The 19741-nt window shown below is 40.6% G+C and overlaps 1 protein-coding gene across 4 annotated transcripts in view; it reads left to right on the top strand.

Annotated features, from left to right (window-relative positions):
* The window catches only part of PCSK5 (proprotein convertase subtilisin/kexin type 5), a 462552-nt gene that overhangs the window by 296645 nt on the left and 146166 nt on the right, over positions 1-19741 (top strand). For 3 of the 4 annotated variants that reach the window (XM_077759370.1, XM_077759369.1, XM_077759368.1), the window contains exons 17-20: positions 5054-5138; positions 9702-9799; positions 10230-10359; positions 11251-11366. In XM_077759370.1, coding sequence (XP_077615496.1) covers positions 5054-5138; positions 9702-9799; positions 10230-10359; positions 11251-11366 — 429 coding nt within the window. Of the gene's footprint in view, positions 1-5053; positions 5139-9701; positions 9800-10229; positions 10360-11250; positions 11367-14532; positions 15013-19741 lie in introns of those variants that run through there. The other variant, XM_077759371.1, reaches the window with a different exon arrangement.

Raw genomic sequence — 19741 nt, 5'->3', positions numbered from 1 at the left:
CACAATCAAGTGGGATTTATTCCATAGAGACAAGTGTGGTTCAGTATTCACAATCAATCAATATAGCACATAAATAAGAGGAAGGAGAAAAAAACATATGGATTATCTCAACAGAAACAGAAAAAGCATCTGACAAAATAAAATACCCATTAATTTAAAAACTCTCAACCTCAGGTTAGAGGGACCATACCTCAACATAATAAAAGTCATAATAAAACCCATAGCTAACATCATACTCAATGATGAAAATTGAGAACTTTCCCCCTAAGGTCAAAAACAAGACAAGGACGTCCATTCTTACCACTTTTATTCAACATAATATTGGAAAACCTAGCTGCAGCAATCAGACAAGAAAAAGAAATAAAAGATGTCCAAAATGGTATGGAAGAATTTAAACTGTTACTACGTGCATCTATACTACGTATAGATGACATGATACTATACACAGAAAATGCTAAAGGCTTCACCAAAAAACTATTGGAACTGATAAATGAAATCAGTGAAATTCAGGATGTAAAGTTAATATACAGAAATATGTGGCATTTCTATACACTAATAATGGAGTTGCAGAAAGAGAAACTAGGAAAACACTCTCATTTGTAGTTGCACCAAAAAGAATAAAATGCCTAGGAACAAATTTAATCAAGGAGATGAAAGACCTACATTCTGAAAACTGTAAGACATTGATGAAGGGAATTGAAGAGATCACAAACAGAAAGATATACCATTCTCATGAATCGGAAAAACACTGTTAAAATGTTTGTACTACCCAAAGTAATCTACAGATTTATTGCAACTCTTATCAAAATACCAAGAGTGTTTTCCACAGGAGAACAACAAATAATCCTAAAATGTGTATGGAACCACAAAAGACCCTGAATAGCCAAAGTCATCTTGAGAAAGAAGAACAAAGCTGGAGGTATCACAGTCCCAGATTTTGAGAGATACTACAAAGCTATGGTAAGCAAAACGGCATGGTGCTGGCACATTGGAATAAGATAGAAACCCCAGAAATAAACCAACATCTATTTGGTCAATTAATCTGTGACAAAGGAGGCATGAATATACAACAGGGAAAAGATAATCTCTCCCTTTACTGGTGCTGGGAAAACTGGACAGCTGCATGCAAAAGAATGAAACTGGACCACTTTTTAACACCATATACAAAAGTAAACTCAAAATGGTTAAAAACCTAAATGTGAGACATGGAACCATAAAAATCTAAAAGAAAACACAGGCAGTAACCTCTTGAACATTGCCCTTAGCAACATATTTATGGATCTGTGTCTTCAGGCACAAGAAACAGCAGCAAAAATACACTGTAGTAGACCTGCACCAAAATAAAAAGCTTTTTGACAGTAAAGGAAACCATCAACAAAATAAAAAGGCAACCTAGGGAATAGGACAAGATATTTTGCGAATGATGCATCTGATGAGGGATTAATATCTAAAATATATAAAGAACTTCTATAACTCAATGCCAAAAATGCAATCCAAAAAAAAAAAAAAAGGGGGGCAGAGGATCTGATAAGACATTTTCCCAAAGAAGACTTACAGATGGCCAACAGGCATGTGAAAAGATGTTCAACACGACTGAGGGAAATGCAAATCAAAACCACAATGAGAGATCACCTCACACCTTTTAGAATGGCGATCAAGGACACCAGTCCTTATCAAAAAACACATGCTGGCGAAGATGTGGAGAAAAGAGAACCCTCATGCCCTGCAGTGGGGATGTAAGTTGGTGTAACCACTGGAAAACAGTATGGGGCTTCCTCAAAATATTAAAAACAGAAATACCATACAATCCAGTAATCCCACTACTATGTATTTACCCAAAGAAAACAAAAAACTAAAAAGATACACGCACCTCTGTGTTTATTGCAGCATCATTTACAATAGCCAAGCTATGGAAGCAACTCAAGTATTCATCAACAGATGAATGGATAAGAAGATGTGGTATCTGTATGTATACACACACACACACACACACACACATCTACACAATGGAATATCATTCAGCCATAAAAAAGAATGAAATCTTGCCATTTGCAACAACATGGATGGAACAGAAAGTATAATATAATGCTAAGCAAAATAGGTCAGTCAGACAAATACCATAGGATTTCACTCACATGTGGAATTCAAAAAACAAAACAAATGAGCAGAGGGGAGAGAGAGAGAGCTCAAGAAACAAACTCTAAATTATAGAGAACAAACTGATAGTTACAGGGCGGGGAGTGGGGAATGGACAAAATGGGCAATCAGGATTAAGGAGCATTGTTGATGAGCACTGGGTCATGTATGGAAGTGTTGAATCACTACATTGTGGACCTGAAACTAATATAACATGTCTATTAACTACACTGGAATTAAAAACTTATATAAATTTGTTACCTGAGGGCCAAAAAAAAGATGTGGTAGATATATATAGTGAACTATTACTCAGCCATAAAAGACAGTGAGATCCTAGAATTTATGACAACGTGGATGGACTTATTAGGGTGTTACACCAAGTGAAATACATCAGATGGAGAAAGACAAACACCATCTGATTTCACTTACATGTAGACTCTCAAATACAAAACCTAAAGAATAAACAGACTCCTAAATACAGAGAACTACGGGGGGTTGCCCAGAGCAGGGGTGGGTGGAGGGATGGGCAAAACAGATAAAGGGGATTAGGAGGCATAGACTTCAGGTTATATCGTAAAGATGGAAAGTGCAGCTCAGGGATATAGTCAAAAATACTGTAATAACTTTATGGTGGCAGATCTGGCTATACTTATCATGGTGAACCCTGAGTCATATATGGAATTGCCAAATCAATATACTCTATAACTGCAACTAATATAACATTGCATGTTAATTCTACTTCAATTAAAAAATAAATAATTCCCTACATGGCAATACCACTAGAACTGGGGGTGGGGGAGACTCTCTTTAAACAGAAATCATTTGCAACTTTCCCTACCAAACAAAAATCTGTAAATCAATGTGTAACTTCAAGGCATTTGGACCCTAGGCCACCATCATTAGGAAAACAGACAAAGGTACATTCCCTGGAGAATTAAGTGACCTTGGGCACACCTACCTGTTAGGGGTCTGGTATGGCCCTGAAACCGGGCTTCACGGGTCTTTTGCTTTATTTCAAAGTACTTGGTAATTTGTCCTCACAACTGTGTCACACCAGATACACGATGACGCTATTTTCTGCTTCTGCACAACCTAAGAAAGAAGAATACCCAAGTTTAAATGAGCAAGAGCTATTTTTATGAAATCAGGCAAGAATTTTGAGGTGGATATTGTTGCTTCTTAAGAAGTCAAAGTGCCTTGATTCAAGGCCACGTATTTTTCCACGAGCCAGATAGGGTCTCTCAACTGACCCTACAGAACAGTGGTTAGGGATTTCCTTGAATTGTTCCCCCCCAGATTTGGAACATGAGCTTACACCCTGATAGAGAAAGGAGAACTAAGAGTGTGAAGGGGGCCTGTGGGATCCACAGAAATAAACAAGAAATAACAACAAGAAGTAAACAAGAAAAAAAAATCAAAATTCTTGGGAAAGAAATTTGTTTCTAGATGATATAGAATCGGATCAAGAAGAGTGAGTGTCCATTGCTTTCCCAGAGCCTGGGACGTATGTAATTAAGGAAAGCTGTTCAAGCAGTTAATTTGCTGATATGAGTGGCCTTTGCATCTTTCTCCTTTTGTGTAATGGACTTTTGTTATATTTTCCTCCCGTAACGAGTCTGTTTACATAAAATAGTGATCAGGTATGATTATGACGAGTAATAATTATTGCCGACAGTGCCTTTCAAGTTCATATAGTTCCCTTGAGTCATTTCATTAAGCCCTCAAGACAAGCTGAGAGGTCGGCATCGTTGTGATATTTATTTAAGAAATGGGAGAGCAGAGACCCTGAGCTTATCCACTGGAAATGCTAAAAACAGAATTCACAAAAAAACATTAAAAAAAACAAACAAACAGAATTCACATCTAGGTTGACATAGTGATGGAAAGACCATGTGAAGACCACCAGAAGATTGTGTTTCATGGCAGGTGGCTCAAAGTTGAGAAAGAGGGGGTGGGCCTCCCAGAGGTCCTTCTAGGAATCCATCAAAGCGGTGTTTCTCTGTGGAACCTTGAAGATCACACACCAACATTTAAAGAGTAGATGAAGGAAAAAAAATCTTATGAACAAAGCTGCCTTCAATCCTACATCTATGTGTGGTTATAATCCACCTGCAACTCAGAGAAGGTATCAAGTCTCCAGAAGACTTTTGCCTCAAGTTAAAGGCCTTAACATAGTGTGACGAATCACCATGCTTCACTATAGGATAAACACACATTCGCCATTTTTTTCCAATGGGGATCTGTCTTGAGTGTTAAACAGGAAAGCCACAGTCGTAGTATATTTGGTTGATCAAATATATTTCTATTCTTCAGAATATAGATCCGTCTGAACTATAACAACATGTCGATGTCCCAGCCACCATAAAGCACAAGACCCTCTTCTAGACAGCCCAAGAAATAAATCATCAACCCTTACCCTGCGATTTTAAATGTAGATTCCCTTTTCTTAACATTTCATCACAGTAGTCCTAAATGCTGGGAGCATGGGAGTTTACCTTTCCATTCCACGGCCACAGTTTCTCTACCCTTATATACTGGTATTGTTCCAGTGTCTTTGTCAGAAGTCAGGAAACCCTGCTTGGGAAAGAGAAAAAGAAGAGGGAAAATGCCAATACGCTATTCAACTAAGAAATAAAGAGGGTGTAGCTCTCTTGTCTGCAAAATGGTAGAGATCCCCAGTATTTCCCAGCACTGTGGTTCCTACCTCTGTTTGCTTGGCCAAGAAGTGATAGCAAATGCTGAGGGTAGGGCTTTTCCTGAAGTTTTCTGCTCAAGGCGATGTATGTATACAATTGTGCACGTTAGCAAACTTTAGAACATCTCCATCCCCTTTGATGGACTCCATTTGACCAACTCATTTATAACCTTGTTACTTGTGTGTGTGTGTGTGTGTGTGTGTGTGTGTGTGTTTTAACAGAGAAAAATCTTTGCCGGAAATGCAGTGAAAATTGCAAGACATGTACGGAATTCCACAACTGCACCGAATGCAGGGATGGGTTAAGGTGAGAGAGCAAAGGATCTCGTCAAGTACCACGGCCCAAGCTGCTTCTCAGTATAAATAAAATAAATTATGTAAATAAATGATCCTCTCGCCATCACCCTTGGTTTGACTCCCATTCAAACACTTGATTGCTATTTGCATTATCTTTACGCATCTGTGTGAAAAATTGGATGCCATCTTGGCTAAGGAAGGTTTATAAACCAAATAAAATCCTCTTCAGAAAAGATGGCCCAGATACAACTAAATAAAAATGGCTGTTAGAGGCTCTCTTAGTGCTTCTTGACCGGCAGTGCGCCCGTCAAGGATTACTGTGTCAGTAATACCTATGAATTATATTTAATCCTCCTGATTCATTCCTTTGATGGTCGGAAACTATTCCCTTATCTTTATTATTTCTCTCCATATAGCCAATCATTCTCTTATCTGAAGTACCTCAGGCTTGATTCCATTATGCTCCGGTGTGCACAGAGATTTAATACCTGGAGATGTTTTTCTTGACTAGATGACTTGCTCATTGCTAAAGCCAGATAGCGGATTGATTCTGCAAGAGAACAAACATGCAGCTCAAATGAACTAGGTGGCCTCTTGATATCCGCAGAGAAGGTCAGACCATCCTCCGTTGGGTGAGGAGTTGGACTCTGAGTTTACAGGGAGCTAGAAACCTGCTGTCCTGGGTCTCTGTTAAGTGTTGAGAATTCGTCTGTTTCTACCTTTGATTGAGGAAGCCGACAGGGCAGGCGATTCTTTACACTAGTTAATATCAGAACATCATTTTTATTTAGATTATCTGTGGCCTTTTTTTATATATATACAAATGCATTCAGTATTGATTTGATTTCCTTTCATCTCAAGACTTTCAGTCTCGGGGCACAGGGTGGCTCAGTTGGTTAAGTGTCTGACTTCAGCTCAGGTCATGATCTCACAGCTTGTGCGTTATGATAGGATTAATTGTGATAACATTTAAAAAGTACCTATTTTCAATATGGGACACATGGTCCATGAAAAATAAAAGGTTATTTAAGATTATTTTCTATAGGGGCACCTGAGTGGCTCAGTCGATGAAGTGTCCAACTTTGGCTCAGGTCATGCTCTCATGGCTTGTGAGTTCCAGCCCTGTGTCACTCTCTGTGCTGACAGTTCAGAGCCTGGAGCCTGCATGGGATTCTATTTCTCTGTGTGTCTCTCTGCCCCTTCCCTGCTTATGCTCTGTTTCTGTCTCACTAAAAAATAAATAATAAAGATTATTTTCTATACAACTGACCCTTTCACAATTCAGGGGTTAGGGGCATCAGCCCTATGCAGTTGAAAATAACATATAACTTTTAACTCCTTAATTTATTTTTTTGTAAAGTTTATTTATTTTGAGCGAGTGGGGGAGGGGCAGAGAGAGGGAGAGAGAGAGACAGAGAGAATCCCAAGCAGGCTCTGCTCTATCAGCTTGGAGCCAGACACCAGGCTCGATCTCATGAACCATCAGATCATGACCTGAGCCAAAATCAAGAGTTGGACACGTAACTGACTGAGCTACCCAGGTGCCCAACTCCTTAACTTACTCTTAACTACATAACTACTAGTAGCCCACTGTCGGCCACAAGTCTCACAAATAACAGTCAATTAACACATACTTTATGTTATATGTATTATATGCTCTAGTCTTACAAAAAGTAAGCCTAGAGGAAAGAAAATTCTAAGGTACTACGTTTATAGTACTGTACTGTATTTATCCCAAAAAAATCCACTTATAAGTGGACTCATGGAATTCAAACCCATTTTCAAGAGTCCACTGTGTTTCTTTGGGAACATTTTACAGAGTTAGTGACCAGCCCTCTCCAACAGAAGTATGAGAGCCATATATGTTCATTTTAAATATGCCAGTAGCCACATTAAAAGCTGCAAAAGGATATGGGTGAAAGCTAAAAAATATATTAACTGAATATATCCAAAATATTGTCATTCTCACATGTAATCAGTATAAAAGACTCAGATTGTTGTTATACCAAATCTTCGAAATCTGATGTGCATTTTACCCATGAAGCACGTCCCACATCTCAACGTGGATGGCAATTTTTTAGGGAGCAATACTAGATCTGCATTTAGATTGTACAAAATTGAGTCGAAGTAGATTTTATGTAGCCACGTTGTTCCAAACTTACTCAGAACTTTGCCAATAACTGAACCGAGTGCCAATTTGTAACATGTAGACTGAAATTAATTTTTTTTATGTTTTTATTTATTTCTGAGAGAGAGAGAGACAGCGTGAGCAGGGGAGGGTCAGAGAGAGAGGGAGGTACAGAATCTGAAGCAAACTCTAGGCTCTGAGCTAGCTGTCGGCACAGAGCCCCACGCGGGGCTCGAACCCATGAACCGTGAGATCATGACCTGAGCCGAAGTCGGGTGCTTAAGCGACTGAGCCACCCAGGCGACCCTGAAATTAATTAAAACTAAATAACATTTAGAATTCCAGTCGTTGGCCACACCAGCCACTTGTTAAGCGCGTGGGGGCCCTGAGTGCTAAAAAGTACAGTTCTAAAAGGGACAGCACGGCTCTGAGCTAGGCAGTTTATCACAGGAAGAACCCAGGTGTTCACAGCAGCAGCTGGTTAAGTGTGCCACCACCACTCTATGTTAGAAGCTGCAGAAAGCTTCAGGACGCGCAGTGACTGCTGTCCATTGCACGACGCACTTAAGTTCATTTCTTCCTCGCACAGGAAAGCCTCTGTCTCATGCTGAATAAATGCCAAGCTCAGAAGGAATGTCCTTGGTTAGAAAAACGGGGCAGTTTTCTTTTTTTTAACTTTGGTACATTTTTTGGTGGTCTTCTTTCATCCCACAAAAGGGACCCATTGGATGCAACGTCCTTTTTTCCCCAGCTCTCCAGAAAAGGGACAGGATTTCCTTTTATTGGCTTTGTCAAACTTCTCTCCCTGGCCAGTAAGATCTGTGAATGGGATCCACTTTCAGTTCCGCTGCCCTCTGTCTCCTTGAACCTGCCTGCCTTTGCCTCAGAGGCTTTGAGTGTTGGGCATTTTGCCTCAAGAGACCTGTAAATTTTTCAGTCATGGCTAAGAAACAGACACAGAAAAAGACATATGCATAAAGTACCGGAAGGAAGTGGATTACAATGTTAACCGGACTGTTTGGGATCCTTTTTTTTTTTTAATCTATTTTTGTTCTTTCCAAATTTATTAAGCATAGGGAAAAATAAATTTTACTTTCTCAAGTGAGTATGATGCAAATACAAAGCACAGTGAAGTAAGAGGTGAACTGGAGAATATAAAGAGTCTAAGAGAATAAAACCCATCCGACCCTGTTGCTTAGATACCCATCTTCTAGTATCTTCTAATCTAGATGTAGCATTACAAACCCTAAAGTATAGTTCTGATCACACTATTCAGTGAGCAATATTTGCATATTAAATGTCATAAGTTGTGTTTTCTTTTAAGGACTAACCTGTAGAGGGGCACCTGGGTGGCTCAGTCAGTTAAGCATCCGTCGCAGGTCATGATCTCACGGTTTGTGGGTTCAAGCCCCATGTCAGGCTCTGTGCTGACAGCTAGGTCAGAGCCTGGAGGCTGCTTCAGATTCTGTACCTCCCTCTCTCTCTGACCCTCCCCTGCTCACACTGTCTCCCTCTCTCTCTCTCTCTCTGTCAGAAATAAATAAAAAACATTAAAAATTTTTAAAAAAAGAACTAACCTGTAGACTAAGCAAAGTATCATAAGTGATAGAAATTAGAAGGGAGAAAAACTATGGATTCCTCATTCAACATTCTGGCAATTAAATAGATTCTAAGAGTGCTACATAGAGAAAATACAGTACAGATAACATCTGGAAGCAATAATATAACTAAGAAAAGTTGGGGTGTTTGGGGAATCTACAGTATAGGGAGGTCTTTTTACTAAATTATTCATTAGAATTTAAGTCAAGAAATAGAGGCAAAGCATAATCAGATTGTGTTGTTCTGATGAGAACCAGTAGAAGAACTAAAAAATCCGAAACAAATACACACACAAATAGCTACTCCTGGAAGTGTGGGCTGGTCAGAGATCATTATGCCCTTCTATGCAGTTGTAATTCATCCTACCATCAGCGCAGAGCCCGATGTGGGGCTCGAACTCACGAATCGGGAGATCCCGACCTGAGCCGAAATCCAGAGTCAGATGCTCACCTGACTGAGCTGCCCACGCGCCCCTACAAAACAACTTTTGAATTTATTATGTAGTACGCCTGGGTATCAGAGCTGTCAGACATGTCAGGTAACGATTTTGGCCACAAAATACTTTTAAGAATATCCAGGTTGTACGCTGTGGAACAAAGAGGGAACGTGTCCGCCCGTCTAACAATTCAGAAAAATGTCCACAGAACTTGCAGCACATGTAGAGGCTACAGACATCAGTAGAGGCATGGGGGGGGGAGGGGGGAAGCAGGGTACAGGCTATTTCCCCTGCTTTGAAGCTTTGCCAAACCACCAGTCTCTGGGGGGAGGGAACCTGTATTTGTTGTATACGGACCTGGGGAGTCTCCCTCGGGGCCTTGATCCCAGCCTCTGTGTCTGTGTCTTCAGCCTGCAGGGGTCGCGGTGCTCCATCACCTGTGAGGACGGGCAGTACTTCAACGGCCAGGATTGTCAGCCCTGTCACCGCTTCTGCGCCACCTGTGCTGGTACCTTGTCCCCATCTTTTTGCTCACTCCTCTGGCTCTGATTTGGCTCTTGTCCGTTTGTTCTTAGCCATCACCCATACACACCCACTGCATATCTTTAAAGTCCGTCTCTTCCAATACTCATGCTCATATTCTCATGCAGAGTCCTTCATCTGCATTCTGCCCTCCTCGAGATGCTTAAATATCCCAGTGAGATCTCCTTCTCTTTTTAAAGAGATGTGATGTTTTTGGCAAATGGGAGTGTTTAGTTTCAATTTAAAACGGGAGTGGGTTCTTCCCAAAGAATGGAAGAAAAAGCGCAACTGTTAAATTGGAACTCTGAAAATGACAACAGGTCAATGCCGTTTTCACACACGATGCAAGAAGCAGCCCGTCGTGCAGCCTCGTCTGAGGTTTTGTTTTTGTTTGCTGCCTTTGTCTTGCTTTTCAGGGGCGGGCGCCACCGGGTGTATTAACTGCACTGAGGGCTACTTCATGGAGGATGGCAGGTGCGTGCAGACCTGTAGCATCAGCTATTACTTCGACCACTCTGCAGAGAACGGATACAAATCCTGCAAAAAGTAAGCAGATCCACCTCCTTCAGCCCTAGCACTCGGTTCCTGGGGTCCTTCTTTGACCACCTCCAGAGTTATTTAATGAAGTAAGGTTCCGACATCGACCTATGAACACCTCCCCATGGCTTTAACCCAACTTACATTTAATATTTTTGGGGTTTGGTCTCAGGAGCACTTGAAACCTTTAAGGTAATATTTCTGTTCCAAGTACCTGCATCCTCCCATTTAAAATCACACAATCCAGGGCACCTGGGTGGTTCAGTCATTAAGCATCTGAATTGGGCTCAGGTCATGATCTTACGGTTCATGAGTTTGAGCCCCACGTCGGGTGAGCTCGAGCTCCACTTTGGGTGAGCCCCCTTCTCTCTCTCTCTCTGCCCCTCCTGGAATTCTGTCTGTCTCCACCCTTTGCTCACTTGTACCTTCTCTCTCTCTCTCTCTCTTACTCTCTCAAAAATAAATAAACAAAAATAAAAACAAATAAGAAAATCACACAATCTCCCTGGCTAGGCTTTCTTTAATGTCATCAGACATAGCAATCACAGTAAGAAAAAGATTCTGTGTCATGGTCAAAGTTTAAAATGTCATTAAGAGCTAGGGCCCCCGGGTGGCTCAGTCATTTAAGCGTCTGTCTTCAACCTAGGTCATGATCTTGCTGTTCCTGAGTTTGAGCCCCTCTTCGGGCTCTGTGCTGACAGCTCAAACCCTGGAGCCTGTTTTGATTCTGTGTCTCTTTCATTCTCTCTCTCTCTGCCCCTCCCCCATTGACATTCGGTCTCTCTCTCTCTCAAAAATAAACATTAAAAAAAATTAAAACATCATTGAGAGGCTGATGGCTAACTTCTTTTTTCATACCCAGTGTGTGAAAGGATAACCAATTACACATCTTCCCCATAGATGTGATCCCAGCTGTTTGACATGCAATGGCCCGGGGTTCAAGAACTGCACCAGCTGCCCTAGTGGGTATCTCTTAGACCTCGGGACATGTCAGATGGGAGCCATCTGCAAGGACGGTGAGTACGAACTGCTCAGTTTGATCCTCTGAGCTAAGGGTCATCTTTTTACGTTGAGATCTAATACAGTTCCACTTAAAGAAACTACCAAGCATGAGTCACATAGAACACGCCCAGTATCATGCTGGCATTCATTTGTCTTCAACTCACACCTTCAGTGGGTTTGGGTTTTGGGTCATTTCTTTTAATTAAAAGAAGAAATAAATCACCTATATTTCTATTGGCCAGGAAGGTACCAGTTAGAGGTTTTCAGTTAGCAAACTTTGTGGGTTTTTTTTTTTTTAACTTCAGAGTTTTAGACTCACAGCAAAATTAAGCACAAAGTACAGAGAGATCTGATGTATGTCCTGACTCCCTGGCCCATGACAGACACGGACACGGGGACACACACACACACACACACACACACACACACACCTTCCCCCATTACATCAGCCTCCTCTACCAGAGTGGTTACATTTGGTATAATCAATGAACCTTCCCTGACATAGCACTATCACCCAAAGTCCATAGTTGACATTAGGGTTCATTCTTGGTGCTGTACATTCTAGGAGTTTGGACAACTCTATAAGGACCTGTATCCACCATTAGAGTACCCCACAGGACACCTTCACTGCCCTAAAAACCCCCTGTGCTCTGCCTTTCCATCCCTCCATCCTTCCCCCCGCCTCCCCGGAACCTACTCATTTTTTTTTTTTTACTGTCTCCATAGATTTATCTTTTCCAGAATGTCATATAGTTAGAATATAAAATGCAATCTTTTTCAGCTAGTTTTTCCATGTATTTCTTTCCATCTTCTGCCATATGTGCTTTTGATCTGATTTTTTAAATACCATGTCTGTGGAGGTTTGTATCCTGTGTTTTGTATGAAGCATAAACGTTTTCCTGTGTTTTTACAAAGTCCTCAGACACTTCAGTTCTAATGACAGCATAAAATTCTATCATGGGACGATCCCAGTTTATTGCCATTCCTTTGATTGGGATCATTTAAGATTTTGATACATGAGTAATGATCACATGGTATCTGAATACTTCATTAAGCCCGTGGGGTAAGGAATTAATGACAGAACCAAGTATAGAACTTAAGATTTCAAATGTCGGTTCACTTTTCCTCTCTTTGCACATGTGGTTCTCGACCACACACCTTCTCCAAAGATTCATAGTAAATTGATTTTGGGGTGCCATCTAAGTAAGCGTGGATATTTTTAGAAGCTTCTGAAGTGTTTCTAACATGCAGTGAGGTTTGGGGACGTCTTGCTATTCCATTCGCCCTGACAACTTCACAGATGCCAAGTCCCCTCCGTATTCTACCCTCAGTTTCCCCATTTATAAATGAAGACATTTAAATTATTCCAACTTTAGCATTTTGTGAACTTCAATTTGGTATAATTCACATGGAGGGAGCCCTAAAATTGGAGCTTGCACTTTATGCAGACATGCATCTCAATGACATAGAAAGTGTTGTGAACCATCGTTATTTTTAAATATCTGTGGATTGTTATGGAAACAGAAAAATAAAATTTAAAAGTATGCATTGGGAACAGTCTTCCCAGACAAGAGCACTTCCCTTGGTTTACTATTTGCCTTCCTTGAAATGGGCCTTCTTCTAGAAATTTCACAAGAGGCACAACAGTGCTCTGTTTGGGGAGAATGTGGATTCAGAGATCAGAATACTGTCATTCATTTTTGGGCTCCAGATCTTGGGCAGGTGATAAACTACTCCGGGCCTCACCTCCCTCATCTGTAAACATGAGGAGGCTAATACATTTGACCTTGTATGGTGATTCTAAAACTTCCTATTAGGAATTTCAAAAAGGTGTCAAAAAGAACGAGGCACATGATGGCACCTATAGAACATGATTGATGGTCTCGTTTCCACAGAGCGTCATAGGTGACTTTGTGTCTTCATAGCTTGTTGACTGTAGGATGGGTCCAACAGAGTTAGGCCAGACCCACTCGGGCTCACACAACACAGGGACAGAGGGTTGGGGTGAGGGCACCCCGGGAACCATGTATCACTTTTTACTTCACAACATGGCTCCCCTATAGCTGGATGGGACCAGAATTTTTAAGTTAGTAACGGAAAACAGAGGAAGACCCCTGATCGCTTGCGACCGGGCATTGCCACATTTGTGATGCTTTCACTGCCTTCTCTAAACCATGGTAAACACGGGATACGTTCTGCTAAACAGCACTTTGGTAGGACTGGGGTGTCAGGATCGTGGGCTAGAGTAGGAAACGAAGAAGCATCATTTGTATGGAGTCCGTTTTCAGGTCAGCTAAATAATGAGGTCACTCATGGCTCACAGCTTCTCAAATCATGCAGCGATTGCATTTAGGGATTTGTGATTTATTCTCTCTCAACTGTCATATTTCAATGATTCTAAGACATACTTTTTTTTTTCTTTACATTTTAACATCTCTGAAATCAGATGCATCTTATAATTTATGGCAGCTTACAACTGCTTTTGACCAGTAGGCTGATGTGACATAGTTGTCCTTGCCTCTTGACTTAGTCACAGTAAGGTCTAGTCAACTGAGTTAGGCACGTGGTTACTACTTCTCATGTTGACTTTAATGGGAGTTCCAAAGCGCCTCAAAAAATGAAACGATTTTTTAATATTCAACGGAAGAATTTTTGCTAATAACACAGAAACACAACGGCATAGTTCTAGAACTAATATTTAACCAACATTTCACAAAGGATAAAATTAATATTCTAATTGATAAGAATGTAATAAGTATGTTTTTTTCTTGGGAGTACTTAAAATAGCAGTGCATCTTAAATCCAGTGTCTTAGATTCAGTGAAATATCGTATAAATGACTTGTATACTCTCTGCTCTGGGTAATTCTGAGAAGAAAAAAGTCCTTGCTTATGTTATTATTGATTTCTAATTTATTCTTTTTTCTAACTTTTTTTCCCCCCTTTCATAAACGGGCACCAATCACATTCACCATTGGACTGCAATCTCTCTCCTTGAAAAACAATGGTGTTGACTGAAATCACTTTGAGTGGACCACATTTCCTCCTTGTTGACTGTTCCTCAATGTGATCTCTTCCACTCCCCAATCTGCCTCTCTGGCCAATCACAACCTTCTTCCGTGTGTGCATCATGCTGCTCTCGTCCTCAACTCCCCCTCTGTCTTGCTGACTTCCTGGAAAAGCAACGGAAGAATCCTGGGCCGAAGGAGGCTTCTGTATGCTAGTGAAAAAGAACAATCTATGCCAACGGAAGGTTCTTCAACAACTTTGCTGCAAAACATGTACATTCCAAGGCTGAGCTGCGTCCTAGATTTCTTTGTTCCTGTAGACTTATAGATTACTCCGTATTATTATTAAAAAGAAAAAAAAAACAAGCAAAAAAAAAAAAAAAGCAAGCCACCTCTCTCTTTTTTGCTCTCTTTTTCTCTCTCTCTCAAATTTGTGCAGGGAGATGGTGAACTGTTTTGTCAGAACTTAAATGGAAAAAAAAAAATAAACCTACAACAAGCCTACCTTTTATAACTGGGTGTTTAGTGCTAAACAGCCAGAAGCATAGAGACAGTATTGTATGACCAAAGCATTTGATGCCAAAATTTGACGTTAAAGTAATGATTTGATTTCCTGCCCTGGTTTTGAAGATCTTTTTTTTTTTTTTTTTTTTTTCCCTTTTGCATTTCGCCCAATAACACAGGAAAAAAGAGATTTNATTTTTTTTTTTTTTTTTTTTTTTTTTTACCCTTTGCATTTACTTGCTTGTTTCCCCTTTGAGATGCCTAAAAATACCTTTCAAAAATATCACAAGAGCAGACATAGATCGAAATCAAAGAGAAAGCTCTTGCATCTGTCATTTCTCATGCTTGAGTCCACCGTGGGGGGAAATGGCAGAAAACTGGACCTAAGGGCATTCAGAACATCCTGCGGAGTTGTGTTCAGTGTCGTTTTGTCTTTTAGTTTTTCACAGTTGAACATTGATACTTTTCCACATGTAACTCACTCCGTGTGTTATGTGGTTATAGGCGTTTGACTCACTTGATAAGTCTGCTCCACTGGTTTCATCAGATAGACTTGCTGCTACTGGCTTTTCCATTGCAGATTGGGTTATTTTACACACAGCTGGTCAAATGGGATCACTCTCAATAATCAGATTGGTGACGGACAGAAAGCAAAGTTACACAAAATAGCTGAGACTGATCCGGCTCCCCCGCAATCTGGAGTGTTCACTTTGTGGACCCCTGCACAAGCTCTTGGTGCTATCTGGCCATTATCCCCCGTAGCATTTTTTTTAAAGGCCATCAGAAATTCCATTTGTTGTGATGGGAAACATTTTGGATAGGATGCGGGAAATGTCTTCCTGGAGTCCAAAGTTTCTAAAAGGTCCTGTATTTTGTAAGAAATGGAATTATTTAAATAATATTTAAGCTCGTGCTCAAGTTGGCCGGGCAATGTTTTTCAATGGTGCTTCTTAGAAGTTTTATCATTTTGTCATTTTAAGAAAATAAAACTGGAAATTGAATATGGGTGGCATGATTGTACCCTCCTGGTTCTGTTATTTCCCACTCCTCTGTCCCTCCTATAACTGTGCTATGATACATCTGTCCACTGGATGTCAAGGAGATCATCTGTTTTCTTGGAAATCTTCTCACCGGTTTTCTACAACTCCTGAACACATCTTGGAATCTAGCAGACTGAGTTTTGTGAAAACTATTTTGGATCAGTGGTTAGAAATGATGCTGGATAGATCTTTTAACCAATTCTGAGTTTCTCTGTTTAGGGGAGGATAGATTCCTGTCAACGTTCTTCATTTTTCACATCAAAGCCCCCTTGGTGACCTCATTTCCTTTGGGAGTGACCAGCCATCTTGCAGGCTTTATGCTTTGGACAGCCTCCCTTCCAAGATATCACTAGCCTCACAGCTGATAACAGGGATGATATGAATATAGATTATTTGGGAAAGGAGCTAGGACATGAATGAGAAGGTCCCCACCCAAACAACAAATGAGTAAAAAGCCGACCTTGAAAATATTCATTCCTAGACATCAAAGTCATCATCTGACCATAGGTGATTAATTATAGTCTAATGACCCTCTTAACAGTATTGTGGTGATAGTGAGTCACATAGTGATTCACAAGTAACTAGGGAATCAACTGATTTTGCCAACCAACTTTCATTTTCCAAACACTGCAGGTCCTTCTGACCTGAAGAAAATAAGTCAATCCGGGGTAGGGGGTACAGAGCCTTCCATTTAAAGGCACAGTCTCTAAATGGACAAATGTAAGTGCAAGCCTAAAGCAAGATCAGGCAGATGGCCAAACCAGATTTGCCTGCAAAGGAATCCATTTTACTGAACCAGCCCATACTATTTGAGGCACAAAGTTACTATGCTAGGAAAGATAAAAACCATGTCTTTGTTCTTAGACAAATAACCATCAAAATGACAGCCAAATTCACTGGGGTCCACCATTGTGTGTTCCATTTCCCACCGACCATGCAGGCGCACATCATGGAAATACTGGTTTAACTACTAGTGTGTTACTGCCTCGTTTATCTACAGAATATTATTAACTAGAACATAATGCTTTCAAAGTTTAAGTTAATGTTATATATTATGTATAAATATATATATTCATAATGAGATATATGGAATGGATAGTACAAAGTTTGGAGACGTAACAAATGCTCTAACCTTCTAGAGACAAAAGTCCTATCTTCTGTTTTCTTTTGTCTTTTTATTTTTAATTAGTGATCCACTGTTAAATCCAAATCCACTTTTACTGAAAAATACTGTACATGTGTAAAATGTTCAGTTGTTTTTTTGTAAAATATAGTAGAATGGTTGTAATTGATACTGGCCCAAATCAATGTTATTCCATATTTTATTTTTTCTATTAAATTAACCTAAGTTCCTGTTTATCTGATCTGTTCATACCCATGTGTAAATATCTCTGAAAGGGTGAGATAAGGAGAAACTTCCGTTTCCACATAGAACCTGAATATAAAGGATGGAAGTGATGGATCATCTAAAAGTCAGAAAGGAAAGGGTAAGCAGAGGAAGGAGTTGTAAAGGAGAGAGAAAGTAATAGCAGTTTAAGAAAGGAAGAGATTAGACTTGGTCCTGAGTGGATGTTAAATCCCACTTTTAGGAAGTCATTTGGGGGGAAGGGGAACTGTAAGAACTTGGTGTGCTTTTTAGCAGATTGTGTGGGCCATCTAGGCACACTCTTTCCCTCAATTTCCCCTGGGGTATGGGCTACTGCACACTCACCAGTGTGTGTATGGTGGGGTGAGGACCCAGGGGCTGGGCACAAGTAGGTGGGGAATTTGAAGATTTGAAAGGGGAGAAGGCCTGGCTCAATTTTCTGATCTTCTATGTAAACTTGACAATGGCTGTAGCCCAGGAAGCCTAGAAGATAACTTAGCCTAAAATACATCTCCAGTACATGCCACAGGGTGAGAGTATATAGTTCTCACAGAACCATCATGGATCACAGATCTTCATGAATCTTCCTAGCTTTGAAATGTAGACCCTAGCTTTGAAATTTCAATGCCCTGCCTTTTGGGAAGAGAAAGGAGACATGAGTGAAAACAACATCCAAAGTAAGCTCCAGTTAGCTCTGATGATCTTGGGATACAAAACAGTGTAAAAGAAAGCCTCTCTGCTGTCATGAAATCCCACAATTGGAACGGTGGGGTGGTGGGAGGGAATGAATTTTATTGAACACTTACTACGTACCGCCCAGGGTGGGAGTATAGAGTGTCTGCATACTGAAGCAAATTTTCTTAACTCTCACAAAAAACTCTCAAGCAGAGTTATGCCCTGTTTACACGTGATCATTACCTTCTGTTTACGAACAAGAAGGCTGAGGCCAATGGGCTTGAAATAAATTGAGATTATATAACCAGACAGAACAATTTAAATAAAATTTAACAGTGAGACAGCTAACATTCAATAGTAAACTCTAAATCTTAGACGAATGGGACGCTAAGTTACTAAGTTCAGACAGGCAGAAATTCCTTTGAACTGAACTGATCAGGGTAAATTTCCTAGAGTCGGTGAAACTCAGATTGGTTCTTGGGAGCTATTCCTGAGGCTTAGCTGGGCAGGAGGAATGTTAGATCAGTGAACTTCCTATAGAAGAGATGGTTCAGGGAAGCAAGTCACCTATTTTAATGGCTTCATCTAATTGCTACATTTCTCCATTAACAGTGGTCCAACATTTGATGGGTTAGTCAGGAAGGATCTACATTTCTACACTTTCTGAAAAATGAGTCATGTGCCCCTCCTCAGCCCCACACCTGTGGCAGACCGTGCTAATCACCAGTATCCATCGGGAGATTGCTCAGACTTGTCTCGCTTTTCACCCCAGTGTTAAGGGGGCTTATCATGCTGTTGATCTCTCCCGTCAGACTCCTTGTTTTCCACCCAACTGTCTACTCTTCACTTTGAGGCACCAGCCAACTGAGTTTTAAGTGGCTATCAAGCAGCTAAAATATAAGTAGGCATGTATTATTAACTCCTTTCATATCATCATTTGGTTTCATGCAAAGAGCAATGACAGTTGGCAGTTGGGTGGATATGGAGAAAATAGGAGGCAACGTTAAACTATGGCCCAGCCAGCTTAACGCTCTGTCCTTCCATCCTCTGATACAAAATGGTAGAGGGGGACTCAAAGGCCAGGCGCAGCTTGACCTCACCTGGCCTAAGCTGGGCCCTGGGCACCAAATCAGTATATGTCAATGACAGAAAGTATAAACCTACTTCTGGTTGGCACCCATGTCCAAATATTGTTGTTGTTGTTGCTGTTACAAACCCATAACATCTGAAGTTCTTGGCAGAATACTTTGGAGCTACTGACAAATTTAGTAGCGTATAGCCCAGATGGACTTAATTTCACCAGGGCTCCAACTAGAAGTGGGACTGTAATGTATGTATTCATGTCCCTCCTTCACCATGAGAGGTGAAGATCTGTCCCAGAGTTGATCTCGGGCAAGAAGGATACAGTTACACAGCATCCCCAGGTCTCAGAGGGCCAGTCTAGGAACAGGGAGTCCTCGCCATTCCTTTCCACTCTAACTGTGAAGGACTTAGGAGGAGACTTGTCTTCTTACTGAAGCATTTCCTTACAAGGTCTTCTGTCGAAAGGAACCCTACTTGAGGGCAGTTGTTGCTTTCTCAAAGCCAGGTATCAATCGACCCAAGATATTTTGCATCCCCACTTTGAAGACTTCCCAGAAACGTTTCCTGAGGCCTAAACAGTATGATCTTTTTTGTTGTTGTTATTTTAAGAAAGAATATGTTATTTTAAGAATATACTTGAAGGCTGACACAGTTTTCCTTTTAGTAGAACTAAGAGTTATTTCATAAGTGGCTTTAATTTGGCCCACACAAACTC

The sequence above is a fragment of the Crocuta crocuta genome, unplaced genomic scaffold (genome assembly GCF_008692635.1).
Source record: "Crocuta crocuta isolate KB4526 unplaced genomic scaffold, BGI_CrCroc_1.0 scaffold41, whole genome shotgun sequence".
Classification (NCBI taxonomy): Eukaryota; Metazoa; Chordata; class Mammalia; order Carnivora; family Hyaenidae; genus Crocuta; species Crocuta crocuta.
Note: the sequence above shows the minus strand (reverse complement) of the source record. Positions and strands in the feature narration are given on the sequence as shown.